Genomic DNA, 20,239 nt, shown 5'->3' with positions numbered 1-20,239 from the left:
CAGATTCGTTAAACAGGACTTCCCCTTCACAAAACCATGTTGGTTCTGTCCGATGAAGTCATGTTTATCCAAGTGCCCCGTTAGTGTTTCTTTAATAATTGTCTCTAACATTTTACCCACCACCGATGTTAGACTAACCGGTCTATAGTTACCCGCCTTCTGTTTACTTCCTTTTTTTAAATATAGGTGTTACATTGGCCATTTTCCAATCCACTGGGACCGTTCCTGCCTCCAGGGAGTTTTGGAAAATTATCACCAATGCATCCACAATCCCCACCGCTATCTCCCTCAAGACCCTTGGATGTAATCCATCAGGCCCAGGGGATTTATCCTCCTTCAGTCTCATCAATTTCCCTAATACCACCTCCTTGGTGATCTTAATAGTATTAAGCTCCTCCATTCCTACCGCCCCCTGTTTATCCAGCGTTGGAATATTTTTTGTGTCTTCCATGGTGAAGACTGATACAAAATACTCGTTTAATGCCTTTGCCATTTCCATGTTCCCCACCAACAACTCTCCAGTCTCACCCTCCAATGGACCAACGTTCACCTTAGCCACCCTTTTTCTCTTTATATAGCTATAAAAACTCTTACTATTAGTTTTTATGTTGTTCTTTCTTCTCCGCAACATCGCCAAACTCAGACCCTCTCTCACACCTCCCGCTGCTGAAAGACTCATCCATGCCTTCATCTCCTCCCGACTGGACTACTGCAACTCACTTCTCCTTGGCATCAGCTCCACCTACATCAACCGACTCCAACTGGTCCAGAACGCAGCCGCCCGACTCATCACCCACACCAAATCCTGGCATCACATCACTCCAGTCCCCAACAAAACTTCACTGGCTTCCCATCTCCCACCGGATCACCTACAAAATCCTGATCCTCACCTACAAAGCCCTCCACCATCTGGCCCCCCCATATCTCACTGACCTCCTCTCCCCCTACCAACCCTCACAGTCCCTCAGATCCACATCAGCCGGTCTCCTCTCCATCCACAAATCCAACCTCCGCAGTTTTGGGGACAGAGCCTTCTCCAGGGCAGCTCCCAGGCTCTGGAACTCCCTCCCCCAACTGATCCGCAATTCCTTGTCCCTCACCATCTTCCAGTCCCGCCTCAAGACCCATCTCTTCACCTCTGCCTATCCTTAGCCCCACGTCCCCCTCCCTTTTCATCTGTGCTTGAATTGCCTCATATTGTGTTTTGAATTGAATTCTGTCTTTGATTTGTGTACTAGTCATGTCTCTACTATTTATTTCATTCCGCTTACATGTTTTTCCTCTACTTGCTAAATTTTTGTAAGGTGTCCTTGAGACTCTTGAAAGGCGCCCATAAATAAAATGTATTATTATTATTATTATTATTATTAAACCACATCTGCAGTTCCCTCCTACACATCATGTCTAGGCTGGTCTTTTTCTACACCTTTCCAATCAATGACACTACTCCTTGGTTCACTCATTCTTCCCCACCCAAACCCCCTCCTCCCCAGGTGAGTGACGTTTCAGGTCGAGATCCTTCTTTAGTCTGAAGAAGGGTCTTGACCCGAAACGTCACCAATTCCTTCCATCCAGCGATGCTGCCTGACCCGCTGAGTCACTCCTTTTTTTAACATCTTCGGTGTAAACCAGCATCTGCAGTTCCTTCCTCCACCTCCTGGTTCAGGAGCAGCTTCTTTACAACATCCATCAGGCAATTGAACGTTATAAACACCAATCAATCTTCGAACTACGAACTTTCTTGGTTACACACGAGCATCTTCAGCCTTTGGTTTTGTTTTGCACTAATATTGTTTTTTTTAAATGTTTTTTTGCTTGTTTATTCTGTTATCTATTGGGTACTATGTTAACAAAACTTGTGCTGCTGCAAGTAAGAATGTCATTGTTCCATTTTGGTGCAAATGGCATGTAAGCACTCTTGGCTCTTGTTGCCCTTCTCCTACAGTATCCTCCCCACTGCGACTCAGTATCATGAATAGTTTGAATGATGAGTTCAAGTAATCCTCTGCCTCCCTTTCTCCCGAAGTACTCACAGTGCCTTTAAATTTAGTGAGAAGGAACCGCAGATGCTGTTTAAACCAAAGATAGATACAAAAAAGCTGAAGTAACTCAGCGGGACAGGCTCATGGGCGAGACCAAACATAGACTGGGCGATCGTTTTGCTGAAGTCCGCCTGGACCTGCCTGATCTTCCAGTGGCTAAACACTTTAATTCTCCTTCCCATTCCCACACTGACCTTTCTGTCCTCGATCTCCTCCTTTTTCAGAGTGAGGCTAAACTCAAATTGGAGGAACAGCATCTCATATTTTGCTTGGGCAGCTTACACCCCAGTGGTATGAATATTGATTTCTCCAACTTCAAGTAGCCCTGGCATTCCCTCTCTCTCTATCCCTCCACCAAGTCGCACTAGCTTCTCGTTTTCACCCAACAAACAGCTAATATGGCCTATTTCCTTCATCATCATTACTTTTTTTGCATATCTTTCATTCATTGTTCTTTATCTCTCCGCATCACCATCTATATCTCTTGTTTCCCTTTCCACTGACTAGTCTGAAGAAGGGTCTCGGCCGACGTCAGAAGATCATTCAGGGGGTGAACCTTCAGAAAGCGCCTGGACCTGATGGTATACCCGTTCGAGTTCTCAAAACATGTGCAGACCAACTGGCTGGAGTTTTTACAGACATTTTCAACCTCTCACCTCTGAGGTTCCCACCTGCTTTAAGAGGGCATCAATAATACCGGTGCCCAAGAAGAGTAAGGCGACGTGCCTCAATGACTATCGACCAGTGGCACTAACGTCCGTGGTGATGAAGCGTTTTGAGAGGTTGGTTATGGTGCACATCAACTCCTACCTCGACAAGAATCTCCACCAACTACATTTCGCTTACCATCACATTAGGTCCACGGGGGATGCAATTTCACTGGCTCTCCACTCCGCACTGGACCACTTGGACAATAAAAACACTTACGTCCGGATGTTGTTTATAGACTACAGCTCGGCGTTCAATACCATCATCAAGCTGGTTACCATGGGGTGGAGGGTATTGCACGTGCAACCTGTTTCTCTCGCGGTTCACACTCGCCAGCCGCCTGCCTCTTTTGCGGGCTGGAAGAGTCCGTGTACCACGTGTATACGGAGTGCGTGAGGCTGCAGCCACTGTTCCAATACCTGAAGGGGCAGCTCTTTGCCTTTTGGCTGCATTTCTCACCCACCATCCTCATCTTTGGACACCCTGTGCGTAGGGGAGAGGGCAGGGCCAAAGAGGTCTTGGTTGGGTTGCTCCTGGGCCTGGCCAAGCTGGCCATCCGCGAGTCACGGCGCCAGGCTGTGGAGGGCTTTACCCGAGGCGGCTGCCTGCCCTTTTCCGTGGTTACGTCCGTGCCCGGATGGTGTTAGAGAGGGACTACGCCCTGTCCATGGGCACTCTGGGGGATTCCCGGGACCGCTGGGGGTTTGAATGTATTCTGAGCAAGAATTGCAATATATTTGTTTGGTAGTTTACTTTGTATATTTGTTTGTCTTGTATTATGGCGGTGGGTTCTGCTTTGTTTCATTATATTGTAAATATTATTTTAGTATTTGAATAAATATTTTTGAAATTTTTTAAAAAGTAATTAAAAAAAAAAAAAAAAGCTGGTTACCAAGCTCACGGAACTAACTGGGTCTCTGCGCATCCCTCTGCAATTGGATCCTCGACTTCCTCATCTACAGACCACAGTCTGTTCAAATTGGCGGAAATACTTCATCCTCAGTAACAATCAGTACGGGCGCACCTCAAGGCTAAGGTGCTGTACTCACTCTATACTCATCACTGTGTAGCCGGACATAGTGCGAACTCCATCTTCAAGTTCGCCGACAACACCACCGTTGCAGAGTATACAAGTGGGATCGACCGATTGACCAAATGGTGCCAGCACAACCTGGCTCTCAATATCAGACTGCGGACTCTGGAAGAGGTAGGATGAGGACCCACAATTCTGTTTATATCAACAGGACGATGGTGGAGAGAGTCAAAAACTGCAAATTCCTGGGCGTGCATATTTCTGAAGATCTTTCCTGGACCCAGCACACTGATACAATTATAAAGAAAGCACATCAGCGCCTCTACTTCCTGAGAAGATTACAGAGAGGATTCTCTTGAACTTCTACAGGTGCACAGTAGAGAGCATATTGACTGGTTGCACCATTGCCTGGTTCGGCAACTTGAACGTCCAGGAGCGGAAAAGACTGCAAAGAGTTGTGAACACTGCCCGGTCCATCACTGGCTCTGACCTCCCCACCATCGAAGAGATTTATAGGATTCGCTGCCTCAAAAAGGCAGCCAACTTCAGACTCACACCATCCTGGTGTGAGTCTGAAGAAGGGTTTCGGCCCGAAACGTTGCCTATTTCCTTCGCTCCATAGATGCTGCTGCACCCGCTGAGTTTCTCCAACTTTTTTGTGTAACCTCAGACTCACACCATCCTGCCCACGCACTCATCTCACCACTGCCATCGGGAAGAAGGTACAGGAGACTGAAAATTGTAACATTCAGGAACAGCTTGTTCCCTACAGCCATCAGGCTATTAAACACAACAACCTCATATAAGCTCTTAACTACAATAGACTATTATTATTATTATTATTGCACCATTATTGTTTGTTTTTTTAGTATGTGTGTATGCGTGTGTGTGTGTGTGTGTATGTGTATATATGTGTGTGTATGTATATACACACACAACTTTTTGTTCTCGCTCACAATTATCGTATTATTTACAGTGTACTATATTTACATATTCTGTTGTGCTGCAGCAAGTAAGAATTTCATTGTTCTATCTGGGACATCGGACAATAAAACACTCTTGGCTCTTGACCAGAAACGTCACCCATTCCTTCTCTCCAGAGATGCCGCCTGTCCGGCTGAGCTACTCCAGCTTTTTTAGTCCATCTTCGCCTTTAATTTTAGTTGAGATTCTGGAGCTGCCGAACAGCACCAACCCTTCAAGCAAACTCACATTGGCATCCATTCACGGCACCCATGATAAACAGCTGTCCAGTCAAAACACACAACTAAGCAGCGGAACTGCAGATCAGACACATATCTGTGATTCATTTCTCATCGTTCCCAGAACACCAGTAAAAATAAAACCAATCTCCAAAAAGAAATGCATTATACATGTTAGCTTTCATTTGTGTTCCAAAATTATATTCTTTGATTTTAATGTTGAAGTGGCTTTGAATCTAACAGAAGGCAAATGATGTAAGCTACAAAGTCATCTTGGTCCGGGAAGGTGAGAGTTTATGGTGTAAAGAAGAGATAAAATAAATGAATAAGGTGTGAGGGCAAAGAGTAAAACACATTCAGAAGTTTTGCACTGCAAATAATATTTAGATGCACAGGCTCTCTTGCTCAGAGTAGGGGAATTGAGGACATAGGTTTAGGACATAGGTTTAAGGCAGGTCTGCCAACATTGAGTGAGAGTTGGGAGTGAGAAATTGTGAGAGACCAAGCCCGAGGGAGCATAGCTCATCCCATTGGTACGTAACATTTGCATTTTTCAGCTTGAAATTGTGCAATATGGTGCATACTGTAGCGAGTCTTTTAACTTACACTTGAATGCAATATATATGCTTTAAATTGGATTGGAGCGTTTTTGAAAGGGGGGAGGCTGTGTGATCACTGGCCTTGGGGGTACTCGGTGAGGGAGTGGAGCAACCGAGTGGGGAGAGGGTGTGGAAGAAGGGTGGCCCCCCTCCCAGGGTAGGAACCTTTTGAAATTTGATGTATTAAAATCATGTTTTGGTGCACTGCAGAAGTATAATTTAAATGTTTTTTGTTTGAAGTATTTTTAAAAGGTAACTTTTTAAGGGGTAACTTTATCCACACAAAGGGTGATGGGTGTATGGAACAAGCTGCCAGAGGAGGTAGTTGAGGCAGGGACCATCCCAACATTTAAGAAAAAGTTAGACTGATACATGGATAGGACAGGTTTGGAGGTATGGACCAAAAACAGGTGGCGTAGCTGGGACATGTTGGCAGGTGTGGGCAAGTTGCACCGAAGGGCCTGTTTTCACACTGTATCACTCTATGACTACATTATACCTCCACCATGCGTGAATGCTTCAAAATCAAGTGATCTAGTTTTATTGCCATATACTCAAGCATAGAAACATAGAAAATAGGTGCAGGAATAGGCCATCGGCCCTTCGAGCCAGCACTGCCATTCAATATGATCATGGCTATTCATCTAAAATCAGTACCTCTTTCCTGTTTTTTCCCCATATCCCTTGATGTCGTTAGCCCCAAGAACTAAATGTAACTCTCTCTTGAAAACATCCAGTGAATTGGCCTGCACTGCCTTCTGTGGCAGAGAATTCCACAGATTCACAACTCTCTGCGTGAAGAAAGTTTGTTCTCATCTCAGTCCTAACTGCCCCCCCCTTTATTCTTAAACTGTGACCCATGGTTCTGAACGCCCCCAACATCGGGAACATTTTTCCTGCAGTTACAGTAAGTGAAAATCTAGCAGGCAAGCAGGATGCTTTCACCAACCACCCCCATTTGAAGTCCACTATCTTCCACCGTATCTACCCAGTGCTTGGTACTTACTTCCAGCAGCCACTGGTTGTCCTCCAGGATGCACCGAGCCGCAGCCTGATCCATGCCGGTCACCTGGGCGAATTCGGCACAGAGACTCTCACGGCAGCGGCGCTCCTCCCCCTCTTCCCTCCCCCCTCTCCCCCCCCCCCCTCCTCTCTCCTCTCTCTCTCCCTCCCTCACCTCTCTCTCTCCCTCTCTCTTTCCCCTAACTCTCTCCCCCCCTCTCTCTCTCCCTCTCTCTCTCTCTCCCTCTCTCTCTCTCTCTCCCTCTCTCTCTCTCCCTCTCTCTCTCTCTCTCTCTCCCTCCCCTCTCTCTCTCTCTCTCTCTCTCTCTCCCTCTCTCCCCTCTCTCTGTCTCTCTCTCACCTCTCTCTCTCTCCCCCTCTCTTCCCCATTTCTCCCTCCTACCTCACTCTCCCCTTGGCTCTCTCTTCCCTCTCTCTTTCTCCTCTGTCTCTATCTCCTCTTTCTCTTTGCCCCCCCCCCCCCCCTCTCTCTCTTTCCCCTCTCTCCTCTCTCTTCCTTCTCTCTCTCTCTCTCTCTCCCTCTCTCTCTCTCTCTCTCTCTCTCTTCTCTCTCTCTTCTCTCTCTCCTCTCTCCCCCTCTCTCCCTCCCTCTCTCTCTCACTCTCCCCCCCCTCCCTCTCTCTCTCTCTCTCGCTCTCACTCCCCCTCCCTCTCTCCCCTCTCCCCTCTCACCCCCCTCTCTCTCCCCTCCCTCTCTCCCTCCCCTCTCTCTCTCTCTCCCTCCACCTCCCTTTGAGAGTCTGTCCCTTCGGCACAGAGACTCTCGCGGCAGCGGCACAACGCTTCTGACGGCTCCGCGGCCTGGGACACTCGCACTGTCCGGAGCGCTCCATGGCCAGAGCTGCAGCGAGCGACTCGTCAGCGCCGCAAACACTCGACAGCGCCGGCTCCCCGCATCTGTTCCTGCCGCTGGTTCTGCTCCCATCCCTCCCGCAGCCCCGGCTCTCCAACACCCGCGGACCATGCAGTTTATCCGAGTTTTGAAATTTTTGTTGATTTCACAAAATTTCTCACCACTGAGCGCGAGAAACTTCTGATCAGCGTGAGGGCGTGAGAGTTTGCTTGAGGGCGTGAGTCTCACGCTCAAAGCGTGAGAGTTGGCAGCCCTGTTTAAGGTGAAGGGGAAAAGATATAATAGAAATCCGAGGGGTAACTTTTTCACACAAAGGGTGGTGGGTGTATGGAACAAGCTGCCAGAGGAGGTAGTTGAGGCTGGGACTATCCCAACGTTTAAGAAACAGTTAGACAGGTGCATGGATAGAACAGGTTTGGAGGGGCATGGACCAAATGTAGGCAGATGGGACTAGTGTAGCTGGGACATTGTTGGCCGGTGTGGGCAAGTTGGGCCAAAAGGGCCTGTTTCCATGCTGTATGACTCTATAATATGTGACCACTCCACCAATTTGTATGATGTTATTGTAATTAAATTCAAGGTTGGATTATTAACCTTCATTAAAATAATAAGAAGTATAATGCTGTTAGTTGCTACACTTTAGAATCATAGCCATACGATACAGAAAAGTTTATGGGCAAACTGGAATTTAGCACTGTAAACTTTTGTGCTTCCCCCAGTGCTGTAACCTACCATCGGGAGTCCTATATAGTAAGTACTTAATGCGGTAAATTTGGGATTTTTTTTAAAGAACTTTGAAAACAAAAGTATGCAATGAACTTGGATTTGGAAAGAGTTTTTTTTTTTTTTTTTTTTTTTTTTTAAATCTGTTTTTTTTTTAAAAAAGTGCCCTTTTTACCCTCAAAGAACCAATTCTTAAATATTTCCACTCCCTGTCACCCTTTCCCTGGGCCTCCCCTCCAGCACCCTCCACCCCACTTGCCCAAATTTAGCAATATCTCCGCTGCATACTGCTTATAAGCTGCACAAGCAAAAAACATCTGCCATCAGTTTGTCTGTCACCTGCTGCTTAAAGAGCTCCGAATGACTACGCCAGGCATTCTCAATTTGGCCGGGGGCCCGCGGATCCCGCTGGGATTCAGATCTAAATTGTAAACAGGATGCTGAGTGCCGACGGCGAGGGCTACAATCAGTTGCTCTCGGGACAAATGTAACTAAGCTGCTTTCCCGCCTGCTGGCTCAAGCCCACTGTCCTGCCAAGTATTCTTTCAGCTCTGCTAACAAACAGCCTGTTCAAGGCATCCCTTTTGCGGGAAGACAGTAAAAAAGTGGACGTACACACACACACACACTGTGCACCTTTGATGTCCCCTACCCAATTATAAAAAGTGACAAGTAAAAATGCATCTGCATTTTATGAAATATTCCACTGGCATGTAAGATCCTTCAGATCTTGACCATGAGACGAAGCTTGTACACAGATCGGCCGGACATTATGAAATGTCGGACATTTAGAATATTTCTGCGAAGAAATAAACAAATACTGATTCTATTGCGATTCCACCTCCGTCATATTGAAATATAAGCTTATGAATGCAATTTTACTACTCTGTACTGCCCCAATATAAATTCATTTCCAGAGTAGTTAATTTAGTTTTGAGAGCTTAGATATACAGCATGGAAACAGGCCCTTCAGCCCACCCACCGTGACATTTTATTCGTATGGCTGTATGCTGACCACAAATTTCACTGTACCGATTGGCACATGTGACAATAAATGTCGCTTGTCTTGTCTCAGTTCAGTTTGTCAGTTTGGTTTATTGTCACATGTGCCGAGGTACAGTGAAAAGCTTTTGCTGCGTGCTGACCAGCCCGTGGAAAGACAATAGCAAGATTCAAGATTCAAGAGAGTTTATTGTCATGTGTCATAGAAACATAGGTGCAGGAGTAGGCCATTCGGCCCTTCGAGCCTGCACCACCATTCACTATGATCATGGCTGATCATCCAACTCAGTATCCTGTACCTGCCTTCTCTGCATACCCCCTGATCCCTTTAGCCACAAGGGCCACATCTAACTCCCTCTTAAATATAGCCAATGAACTGTGGCCTCAACAACCTTCTGTGGCAGAGAGTTCCAGAGATTGTCCCTGATAGGACAATAAAATTCTTGCTTTGCTTCAGCACAACAGAATATAGAAGGCATGAATACAGAACAGATCAGTGTGTCCATATACCATTGTATAAATATATACACACATGAATAAATAAAACAGATAAAGTGCAAATAAACAGATAATGGGGTATTAATGTTCAGAGTTTTGTTAGAGTTGAGTTCATTAGCCTGATGGCTGTGGGGAAGAAGTTGTTTCTGAACCTGGACGTTGCAGTCTTCAGACTCATGTACCTTCTACCTGAAGGTAGCGGGAAGATGAGTGTGTGGCCAGGATGATGGCCCACACATGATATGTCCATTCCGACGACCCATCACACTATTTCAGTGTTATCCCAAATTCTGATCCACCTCCTTACACTAATGAGGCATTTTCTCACAGGGGCCAATTAATCTGTAAACCCACACGTCTTATGTGATCTGTGAGAGGAAATTGGACAGCCTGGAGGAAACCCACACGGCCACTATGAGAACCTGCAAACTCCACACAGACAACACCCGAGGTCAGGATCAAACCCAGGTCTCTGGCGCTGTGGGGTAGCAACTCTACCAACCGCGCCACAAATATATGCATATGCAAGGAATATCTCTGAACACAGTCTTATATTTATTCGTCAGTGCGGCACTATAACACCTTAAAGGGCTTGTCCCACTTACGCGATTTTTTTTGGCGACCATGTCGACACGTGACGCCTGTATGGTTGTGAGTAGTCGCCCAAAGAGTCGTACCTTTTTCTGGTCGCCGCTGGATTTTCAACATGTTGAATATTTTCGGAGACCTGCTGCGACTATGATGGGTCGCCGAAAAAAGTCGCGTAAGTGGAACAGGCCCTTTAAGGATTCCACACACAACTTAACCTATGATCAGCCAGACGTGACATGAAAAGACACTACTAAATGACGATTAATTTAGTACAAATGTAATCTTTACTCTTACCCAATAATGGCCCTGTCCCACGGTACGAGTTCATTCCAAGAGCTCTCCCGAGTTTAATAATAATCAAGCTCGTGGTAAGCACGGAGAATGAACATAGCGGGTACGTCGGAGCTCGGGGACGTCTCTTCGCGGCTCGTAACGCTAACGGCAGGTACTCGGGAAGACTCGCTAGCGGCAGGTAAGCTCGGGAAGACTCGTGACGATTTTTCAACATGTTGAAAAATGTCCACGAGGACCCCGAGTACCGACGAGTGGCCATCACCGTAAATCTCCGAGTTCGAATCAGTGCAAACTCGGGAGAGCTGTTGGAATGAACTCGTACCGTGGGACAGGGCCATTAAGGTACGTTGAATTGGACTGGCAGTTCAATGCTCTGTGCGAGTACATGGCATTATTTTATTACCGATATGCAAATTTACCAAATTATCCACCCTACAATGTTTTCCTTTCAAGGAGTCCTTTGAAGTGAGATTGATTTAAAAAAAAAAAAGAATCAAAATTTGCCCAACAAAGCTGCCTTTCAAACTTGAATGTAATGGCCCAGTTTCAAAAGAAAGCAGGTGCAACTATTTCCAATGCAACATATCCCACTGGCAACACAGCTGAATTAGTGATTAATTTTCTGGGCAGCAATAAAATAAAAGCAAGTGGTCTGAATAAGTGGCATGTTTTGACAAGGATCAATGTCCTTCCTGAGCAGAGATGGTAAGTAAGCTTAGCTGTCAGAAGCAATTAAAAGAAATCAGTACTTTCGAACACCATATCATTTAGTACACAATAGGACACAACATGCTGGAGTAACTCAGCTGGTCAGGCAGCATCTCTAGAGAACATGGATAGGTGACGCTTTGCATGGGGATCTTTATTCTCCTGACTAGCGGCATAGAAGATTGGGAAGGGGATAGAAAGGAATATTTTATAGACAATAGGTGCAGGAGTAGGCGATTCAGCCCTTTGAGCCAGCACCGCCATTCAGTGTGATCAAGTCTGATCCTAGAAACATAGAAATTAGGTATAGGAGTAGGCCATTCAGCCCTTCGAGCCTGCACCACCATTCAATATGATCATGGCTGATCATCCAACTCAGTATCCCGTACCTGCCTTCTCTCAATACACTCTGATCCCCTTAGCCACAAGGGCCACATCTAACTCCCTCTTAAATATAGCCAATGAACTGGCCTCGACTACCCTCTGTGGCAGAGAGTTCCAGAGATTCACCACTCTCTGTGCGAAAAAAGTTCTTCTCATCTCGGTTTTAAAGGATTTCCCCCTTATCCTTAAACTGTGACCCCTTGTCCTGGACTTCCCCAACATCGGGAACAATCTTCCTGCATCTAGCCTGTCCAACCCCTTAAGAATTTTGAAAGTTTCTATAAGATCCCCTCTCAATCTCCTAAATTCTAGAGTATAAACCAAGTCTATCCAGTCTTTCTTCATAAGACAGTCCTGACATCCCAGAAATCAGTCTGGTGAACCTTCTCTGCACTCCCTCTATGGCAATAATGTCCTTCCTCAGATTTGGAGACCAAAACTGTACGCAATACTCCAGGTGTGGTCTCACCAAGACCCTGTACAACTGCAGTAGAACCTCCCTGCTCCTATACTCAAATCCTTTTTGCTATGATCATGCCCAATCAGTACCTCGTTCCTGCCTTCCCCCCATATCCCCTGACTCCGCTATCTTTAAGAGCCCTATATAGCTCTCTCTTGAAAGTATCCAGAGAACCTGCCTCCACCGCCCTCTGAGGCAGAGAATTCCACAGACACCACTCTCTGAGAAAAAATGTTTCCCCGTCTCTGTTCTAAATGGCCTACCCCTTATTCTTATTTTTTTTCCTGTGGGAGGGCTATCTAAGACAAAAGGGTAGAGATAAGTTGCTGGAGTAACTCAGTGGGACTGACGGCATCTCTGGAGGGAAGGAATGGGTAACGTTTCAGGCCGGGACCCTTTTTCAGTGGAAAGGGAAACAAGAGGTGTAGACGGTGAAGTAGTGAGATACAGAACAAATGAATGAAAGATATGCAAAAATATAATGATGATAAAGGTAACGGGCCCTTGTTAGTGGTTTGCTAGGTGAGAACAAGAACCTGGTGCGACATGGGTGAGGGAGGGATTGAGAGAGGGAATGCAGGGGCTACTTGAAGTTAGATAAATCAATATTCAAACAAAAGGGCATCAGTTTGAGATACGTTGCGGGTTCAGAGGAGATTTGAATGGGATATTTTTTAGCGTGGTGCGTATTTGGAATGCACTATCTGGGGAGGTAGTGGAGGCAGGTACTCTAATGTGGGTTAATGGGATCATTGTTGATGGGTACAATAGTCAGTGTGATGTGGTGGGTTTAAGGGATCGTTTCTTCAATCCCTTCAATGCTTTATCCTAAAGTGACCTTGAGGGGCCTGGATATCTTCCCATTGCCACCTAAAAGTCGTCTTAAGGTGACATTAAGTGTAAAAATGCAGACACTTCCATGGCACAGTGACGCCAGGTTGTAGGTTTAGGTTCATTATAACCATATAATGTAGATAAATGTGAGGTTATTCACTTTGGCGGCAAGAACAAGGTGGCAGATTATAGACAATAGACAATAGGTGCAGGAGTAGGCCATTCAGCCCTTCGAGCCAGCACCACCATTCAATGTAATCATGGCTGATCATCCACAATCTGTACCCCGTTCCTGCCTTCTCCCCATATCCCCTGACTCCACAATCCCAAAAAGCTCTATCTAACTCTCCCTTGAAAGCATCCAGAGAATCGGCCTCCACCGCCCTCTGTGGTAGAGAATTCCACAGACTCACAACTCTCTGTGTGAAAAAGTGTTTCCTCATCTCTGTTCTAAATGGCTTACTCCTTATTCTTAAACTGTGGCCCCTGGTTCTGGACTCCCCCAACATCTCGGAGCATGTTTCCTGCCTCTAGTGTGTCCAAACCCTTACTAAGCTTATATGTTTCAATAAGATATCCTCTCATCCTTCTAAATTCCAGAGTGTACAAGCCCAGCCGCTCGAATCTATCAACATATGACAGTCCCGACATCCCGGGAATTAACCTCGTGAACCTACGCTGCACTCCCTCAATAGCAAGAATGTCCTTCCTCAAGTTTGGAGACCAAAACTGCACACAATACTCCAGGTGTGGTCTCATTAGGGCTCTGTACAACTGCAGGAGGATCTCTTTGCTCCTATACTCAACTCCACTTGTTATGAAGGCCAACATGCCATTCGCTTACTACACTGCCTGCTGTACCTGCATGCTTACTTTCAGTGACTGATGAACAAGGACCCCCAGATCCTGTTGTACTTCCCCTTTTCCCAACTTGACGCCATTTAGATAATATTATCTCAATGGTGTCAGATTATGAAAAAGAAGGAAAAGAGGGAAGGAACAAGATAAGGAGCAGGAAAGAAAACCTGCGGATGCTGGTTTTCACCGAAGATAGACACAAAATGCTAGCGTAACTCAGCGTGACAGGCAACATCTCTGGATAGAACGAATGGGTGACCCTTCTTCAGACTAAAACTTTCTACGGTTTTAAGGAGCATCTAAAAGGTGGAAATGGAGGGAGAGACACAAAAGTTTAAGGAGGTCATTTGGGGAAATTGAGAGTACAGTGTCAAGAGGCCAGAACTGGAGGAACACAGAGGGTCCAAGGGCTGAAGATAATAGAATAGCAAGGCATTTAAAAAAAAAAGGCTTAGAATTGAGCGACTTTAACTGGGATCCAGCGAAGGCAAGCAAATAGAGGAGAACAGTAGTTGTTGATCCGGTTCCTCTCTCCCCTCCATTGAGTCTGTCCAAAGCAAGCACTGTCTGCGGAGGGCGCTCAGCATCGCCAAGGACTGCTCTCACCCCAACCATGGACTGTTTACCCTCCTACCATCCGGGAGGCGCTACAGGTCTCTCCGTTGCCGGACCAGCAGGTCGAGGAACAGCTTCTTCCAGGCGGCTGTCACTCTACTCAACAACGTACCTCGGTGACTGCCAACACCCCCCCCCCCCCCCCCCCCCCTAACATTATTATTATTTATTCAAATCATTTGCTATGTCGCTCTTCCAGGGAGATGCTAAATGCATTTCGTTGTCTCTGTACTGTACACTGACAATGACAATTAAAATTGAATCTGAATCTGAATCTGAATTAGGTCTCAAGCAGTAGACCTTGCCTGTCCTCGTGTTTACATGGAGTGGAATGAGACATTAAATCTGGAAAATGCTGGAGATACAGCACTTCTGCAAAAGAGGTACAGAGTTAATAACTCAACAGAGATTAATGATCTCCCTTTGCACAGATGTTGCACCATCTGCAGAGTATCTCCAGCGTGTTCTGCATTTATTTTAGCTCGCCAGAATGTTCAGTTTTTTTTGCATCTTCAATTAAATAGCAGGGTGGCACAGAGTGAGTTGAAAGAGCTTTAAGGCACCAATTAAGGCTCTCGAAGCAGTTGAGCTGAGGCAGGCGGAGTTGTGAATAGTTACAAATCTCTTTCTACTCCCCTATCCGTGCTATCAATAGGTCTCCTCAGGACATCAAGGATCTGCAAGAATTTATTTCAACATCAAGAACCAGGGGGGTGGGAAGCACAGGTTTTAGGTGAGAGGGGAAAGATGTGATAGGAACCTGAGGGGCAACATTTTCACATTGATGGTGGTGGGTATATGGAACGAGCTGCCATGGGTCCTATCAACATTTTCCTCTCTCACCTTAAATCAATGAATGTCCTTTGGCTCTTGGTTCCCTTACTCTGGGTAAAAGACTCTGTGCATCTAACCGTCATCCTCTTCTCCGTGGATTGTCACCTTGTCGTGGTGGAGAAGCTCGTGTGGACCTGAGATCCTGAGAGCGATGCCGTCTGGAGCTGTGCTCCTGGTAGGGCCACCCTTGGCGGTAAGGTCGAGGGGAGGTCTCTGACAAAGAGTGGTCCAACCAAGACATCAACGGTGGAACAGGCGGAGGACGATGGCTGACCTTAGTGGAGCTAACGTCACAACGGCTGGGAAGGCGGATGAAGGCTGCGGCAGAAAATGGTCTCCGGTCGTCTTGGACTCCATGCCACTGGATCCTGACCCAGATCATAGGGTGGTTGTCTGTGCACCAGTCTCCCCACGTTAAACAAAGTCACGCACAGGCGTCCTCCCAAAAGAGGACGGTAATACTCGTTTCGAGTGACCGCTGGTGATGATGAACCCTCATCCTCTTGCGTCCAATAAAGTCCTATCTTGCCTGGTCTTTCCTGCTTCGGGCCCTCAAGTCATGGTAACATCCTCATTAAAAAAAAAGATTGCCAACATCCTCGTTCTTGCCTCAATGTCACTGTGACTGAAGCCACAATTACATATATCTTCAGCTACATGTTTCAATAGACAATAGACAATGTGCCATTCAGCCCTTCGAGCCAGCACCGCCATTCAATGTCATCATGGCTGATCATCCACAATCAGTACCCCGTTCCTACCTTCTCCCCATATCCCCTGACGCCGCTATCTTTAAGAGCCCTATCTAGCTCTCACTTGAAAGCATCCAGAGAACCGGCCTCCACCGCCCTCTGAGGCAGAGAATTCCAGAGTTTCTAAAGCATGTCTCGTGTTAAATTTTACTGCAAATGTTAGTTCAATCAAGCAGCTATTTAAATTTAACCATCACACTTCTCCAAACACAATTGCTCCAAAGTTTTAACCCATCCTTAGTTCTTCACAGTAGGCTGGAGATGCAGCTCCACCCGCAGCGTTACTCCAGTACTTTGTATCCCCATTCCGTCAATCCCGTTTTGTCCTTGCTTATAAAAAGTTCATAAGTTGTAAGAGATATCTCCACCGTACAAAAATACCCATGGGCTTGGCCTCCACAGCCTTCTGTGGCAATGAATTCACCACCCTCTGACTAAAGAAATTCCTCCTCAAAAAGTTGAATACTTTGGTGGTAAAAGGAGAAAATAGAAAGCTATGCTTGAGCAGGTATGAAGATTAAAAGAGACCTCGCGCTGCCTCGGCAAGGCCAGCAGCATAATCAGGGACGAGTCGCACCCTGGCCATTCCCTCTTCTCCCCTCTCCCATCGGGCAAAAGGCATAGAATTGTGAAAACGCACACCTTCAGATTCAGCAACAGTTTCTTCCCGGCTGTTATCAGGCAACTGAATCATCCTACCACAACCAGAGAGACAATAGACAATGGACAATAGGTGCAGGAGTAGGCCATTCAGCCCTTCGAGCCAGCACCGCCATTCAATGTGATCATGGCTGATCATCCCCAATCAGTACCCCGTTCCTGCCTTCTCCCCATATCCCCTGACTCCGCTATCTTGAAGAGCCCTATCCAGCTCTCTCTTGAAAGCATCCAGAGAACTGGCCTCCACCGCCCTCTGAGGCAGAGAATTCCACAGACTCACCACTCTCTGTGAGAAAAAGTGTTTCCTCATCTCCATTCTAAATGGCTTACTCCTTATTCTTAAACTGGCCCCTGGTTCTGGACTCCCCCAACATTGGGAACATGTTTCCTGCCTCTAGGGTGTCCAAACCTGATAGTAGAGCAGTGCTGAACTACTATCTGCCTCACTGGTGACCCTCGGACTATCTTTGATCGGACTTTGCCTTGCACGAAACGTTATTCCCTTATCATGTATCTGTTCACTGTAAATGGCTCGATTGTGATCATGTATTGCCTTTCTGCCAACTTTCCACACGAAACAAAAGCTTTTCACTGTACCTCGGTACACGTGACAATATGCTAAACTCTATTGCATTAGAAGGAAGAAGTGAATGGAGCTTACGAACAAATTTCTTTTGCATAGTCTCCAACAGGGCTTGGTGGGCATCTTCGGACTGAAGGGCCACTGAACATTCCCTGGCCAACATGGTCCGCACTAGATGTTCACCACAGCCTAAATTGGGAAACAGTTTAAGACATAGCAGATTAAGAAATCAGATTTGGAAAGATGATCACTTAAATATAAACAGAGTAAAACAGATGGAAAAAGGGTAACAACCTCTTCAGGGCAGCACGGCGGTAGAGTTGCTGCCTTACAGCGCCAGTGACACTGGTTCGATCCTGTCTATGGGTGACAATAAACAATAGATAATAGGTGCAGGAGTAGTCCTTTCGAGCCAGCACCGCCATTCAATGTGATCATGGCTGATCATCCCCAATCAGTACCCCGTTCCTGCCTTCTCCCCATATCCCCTGACTCCGTTATTTTTAAGAGCCCTATCTAGCTCTCTCTTGAAAGCGTCCAGAGAACCTGCCTCCACCGCCCTCTGAGGCAGAGGGCACTGTCTGTACGGAGTTTGTACGTTCTCTCCCGTGACCAGCGTGGGTTTTCTTCAGGATCTACGGTTTCCTCCCACACTCCAGACGTACAGGCTTGTAGGTTAATTGACTTGGTGTAAATGTAACATCTGTCAAGGACCGTGGGGTGGCTGTCTGTGCGCCAGTCTCCCCACGTTAACCAAAGTCACGCACAGGCGTCCCCCACCAAAGAGGACAGTCACGCTCGTTTCAAGTGACCGCCGATGAATTGTAAAATTGTCCCTAGTGGGTGTAGGATAGTCTTAGTGTGCGGGGGGGGGGCTGAAGATTGCAACCTTCACGTGGTCTGCCCTGTTTCAACTAATGAAATCAACTCGACATGCATAAAACTGTATTGCGTACAGTTTTGGTCTCCAAATCTGAGGAAGGACATTATTGCCATAGAGGGAGTGCAGAGAAGGTTCACCAGACTGATTCCTGGGATGTCGGGACTGTCTTATGAAGAAAGACTGGATAGACTTGGTTTATACTCTCTAGAATTTAGGAGATTGAGAGGGGATCTTATAGAAACTTACAAAATTCTTAAGGGGTTGGACAGGCTAGATGCAGGAAGATTGTTCCCGATGTTGGGGAAGTCCAGGACAAGGGGTCACAGCTTAAGGATAAGGGGGAAATCCTTTAAAACCGAGATGAGAAGAACTTTTTTCACACAGAGAGTGGTGAATCTGTGGAACTCTCTGCCGCAGAGCGTAGTCGAGGCCAGTTCATTGGCTATATTTAAGAGGGAGTTAGATGTGGCCCTTGTGGCTAAGGGGATCAGAGGGTATGGAGAGAAGGCAGGTACAGGATACTGAGTTGGGTGATCAGCCATGATCATATTGAATGGCGGTGCAGGCTCGATGGGCCAAATGGCCTACTCCTGCACCTAATTTCTATGTTTCTATGCTTCTAAAAGGAAGATCAAATAGAACAAGTTGACCAACAACTTTAGGCTGTGCACGCCACACGAAAGAAGAAGAGGAAGTGTGCGGGGATCGATGGTCGGCGGGGCCGGTGGGCCGAATGGCCTGTTTCCGCGCTGTATCTCTAAACTAAACTAATCTAAACCTTCCCATGTTACTTAACATTAGCCAGCGTGTTGTGTTTGAAACTATGTTTATTTGAAGCAAAAATCAACGTTAAAGCCTTCACCATGTTTTCCCTTTCGCAATTCTGTCAGAACTCTATTCAAACCACAATGGAATTATTCTTCAAAGGAAAATCAATCTGAGTAACGATGATTGGACGGGAATCTCAACCAAAGGCTAATAAGATGCCTCGGAGTGACACACACACACACAAATTTATTTGTTGAAATTAACAATAATAGTTTGGTAACCATAACTCAAACAATCACCACCACTTGTGTGCTTCGTGTTCATTGGGTATCACGGAAGAATTGGGATTTTTTTTTCAAAAGGTCTTTTGATGCAGACATCTTTCATGTTTGCAAATTAGAAACAGGTGCATGTGCAAGAACACACATCCATTTACTGCATTAAGATACACACGTTTTCAATTTCCAAACTTGAAAGAACCTCCCGTTAAAGAGACAAAAAAAAAAAAAAAAGTTTGTTTCTGTTCTGTCCACCATATGATAAAGACTTTGCAGCCTGTGACATTTTAGTTTTAATTTAGTTCAGAGATACAGCGTGGAAACAAACCCTTTGCCCACCGAGTCCACACCGGCCAGCGATCCCCGCACATTAATACAATCCTACACACACTAGGGACAATTTACATTTATACCAAGTCATTTAATCTTCTTCTTCTTGCGAATGAAACATAAATAAACCAAAGGAATAGTTAGATCTCAAGCCGGGTGGGTGTTGAGCAGCCAGGTTGTTGTCTCTGTTGGCGTCAATGTCTGCCAGGCCCTGACACAGCTCCATTTGGTGGGTGGTAGAGCGGGCACCCAGAGATGACATGGTTGGCTGTCTGTTGTTCTGTTAACCTACAAACCCGTACGTCTTTGGAGTGTGGGAGGAAAGCGAAGATCTCAGAGAAAACCCACACGGAGAACGTACAGACTCCGTACAGACAGCACCCGTGGTCGGGATCGAACCCGGGTCTCCGGGGCTGTGAGGCAGCAACCATGTTGTTAATGCACAGCCTTGGCTACCTTTCAAGAGCTTTTTGATACAAAATACCTTTAATGGGAACCGCACTACTAAACACAGCGCGGTAGAGGTTAGGTGCACTAAATGTCGACAGAAAGATTTGCTAGGGGTGGCACAGTGATATAGCTGGCAGAGCTGCTGTCTCACAGTGTCAGAGACGCAGGTTTGATCATGATCTCGGGTCCTGTCTGTGTGGAGATTGCATGCTCCGGGCGTTCTGGTTTCCTCTCACATCCCAAAGACATGTGGAGATAGTGCATGGGAAAGTGG

At 46.3% G+C, this 20,239-nt stretch overlaps 1 protein-coding gene across 7 annotated transcripts in view; it reads right to left on the bottom strand.

Annotated features, from left to right (window-relative positions):
* tasp1 (taspase, threonine aspartase, 1) overlaps positions 1-20,239 on the bottom strand; it is a 95,615-nt gene that overhangs the window by 20,347 nt on the left and 55,029 nt on the right. For 5 of the 7 annotated variants that reach the window (XR_008723814.1, XM_055638909.1, XM_055638910.1 and 2 more), the window contains exon 9: positions 17,335-17,445. The exons of the other annotated variants lie outside the window; for them this stretch is intronic. Coding sequence is in view for 4 of the 5 variants with exons in the window: in XM_055638909.1 (XP_055494884.1) it covers positions 17,335-17,445 (111 nt within the window). In the remaining variant the exon portion in view is untranslated. The remainder of the gene's footprint in view (positions 1-17,334; positions 17,446-20,239) is intronic. 7 annotated transcript variants of the gene reach the window in all.

The sequence above is a fragment of the Leucoraja erinacea genome, chromosome 8 (assembly GCF_028641065.1).
Source record: "Leucoraja erinacea ecotype New England chromosome 8, Leri_hhj_1, whole genome shotgun sequence".
Taxonomy (NCBI): domain Eukaryota; kingdom Metazoa; phylum Chordata; class Chondrichthyes; order Rajiformes; family Rajidae; genus Leucoraja; species Leucoraja erinaceus.
The sequence above is the reverse complement of the archived record's forward strand: the minus strand, read 5'-3'. Positions and strand labels throughout refer to the sequence as shown.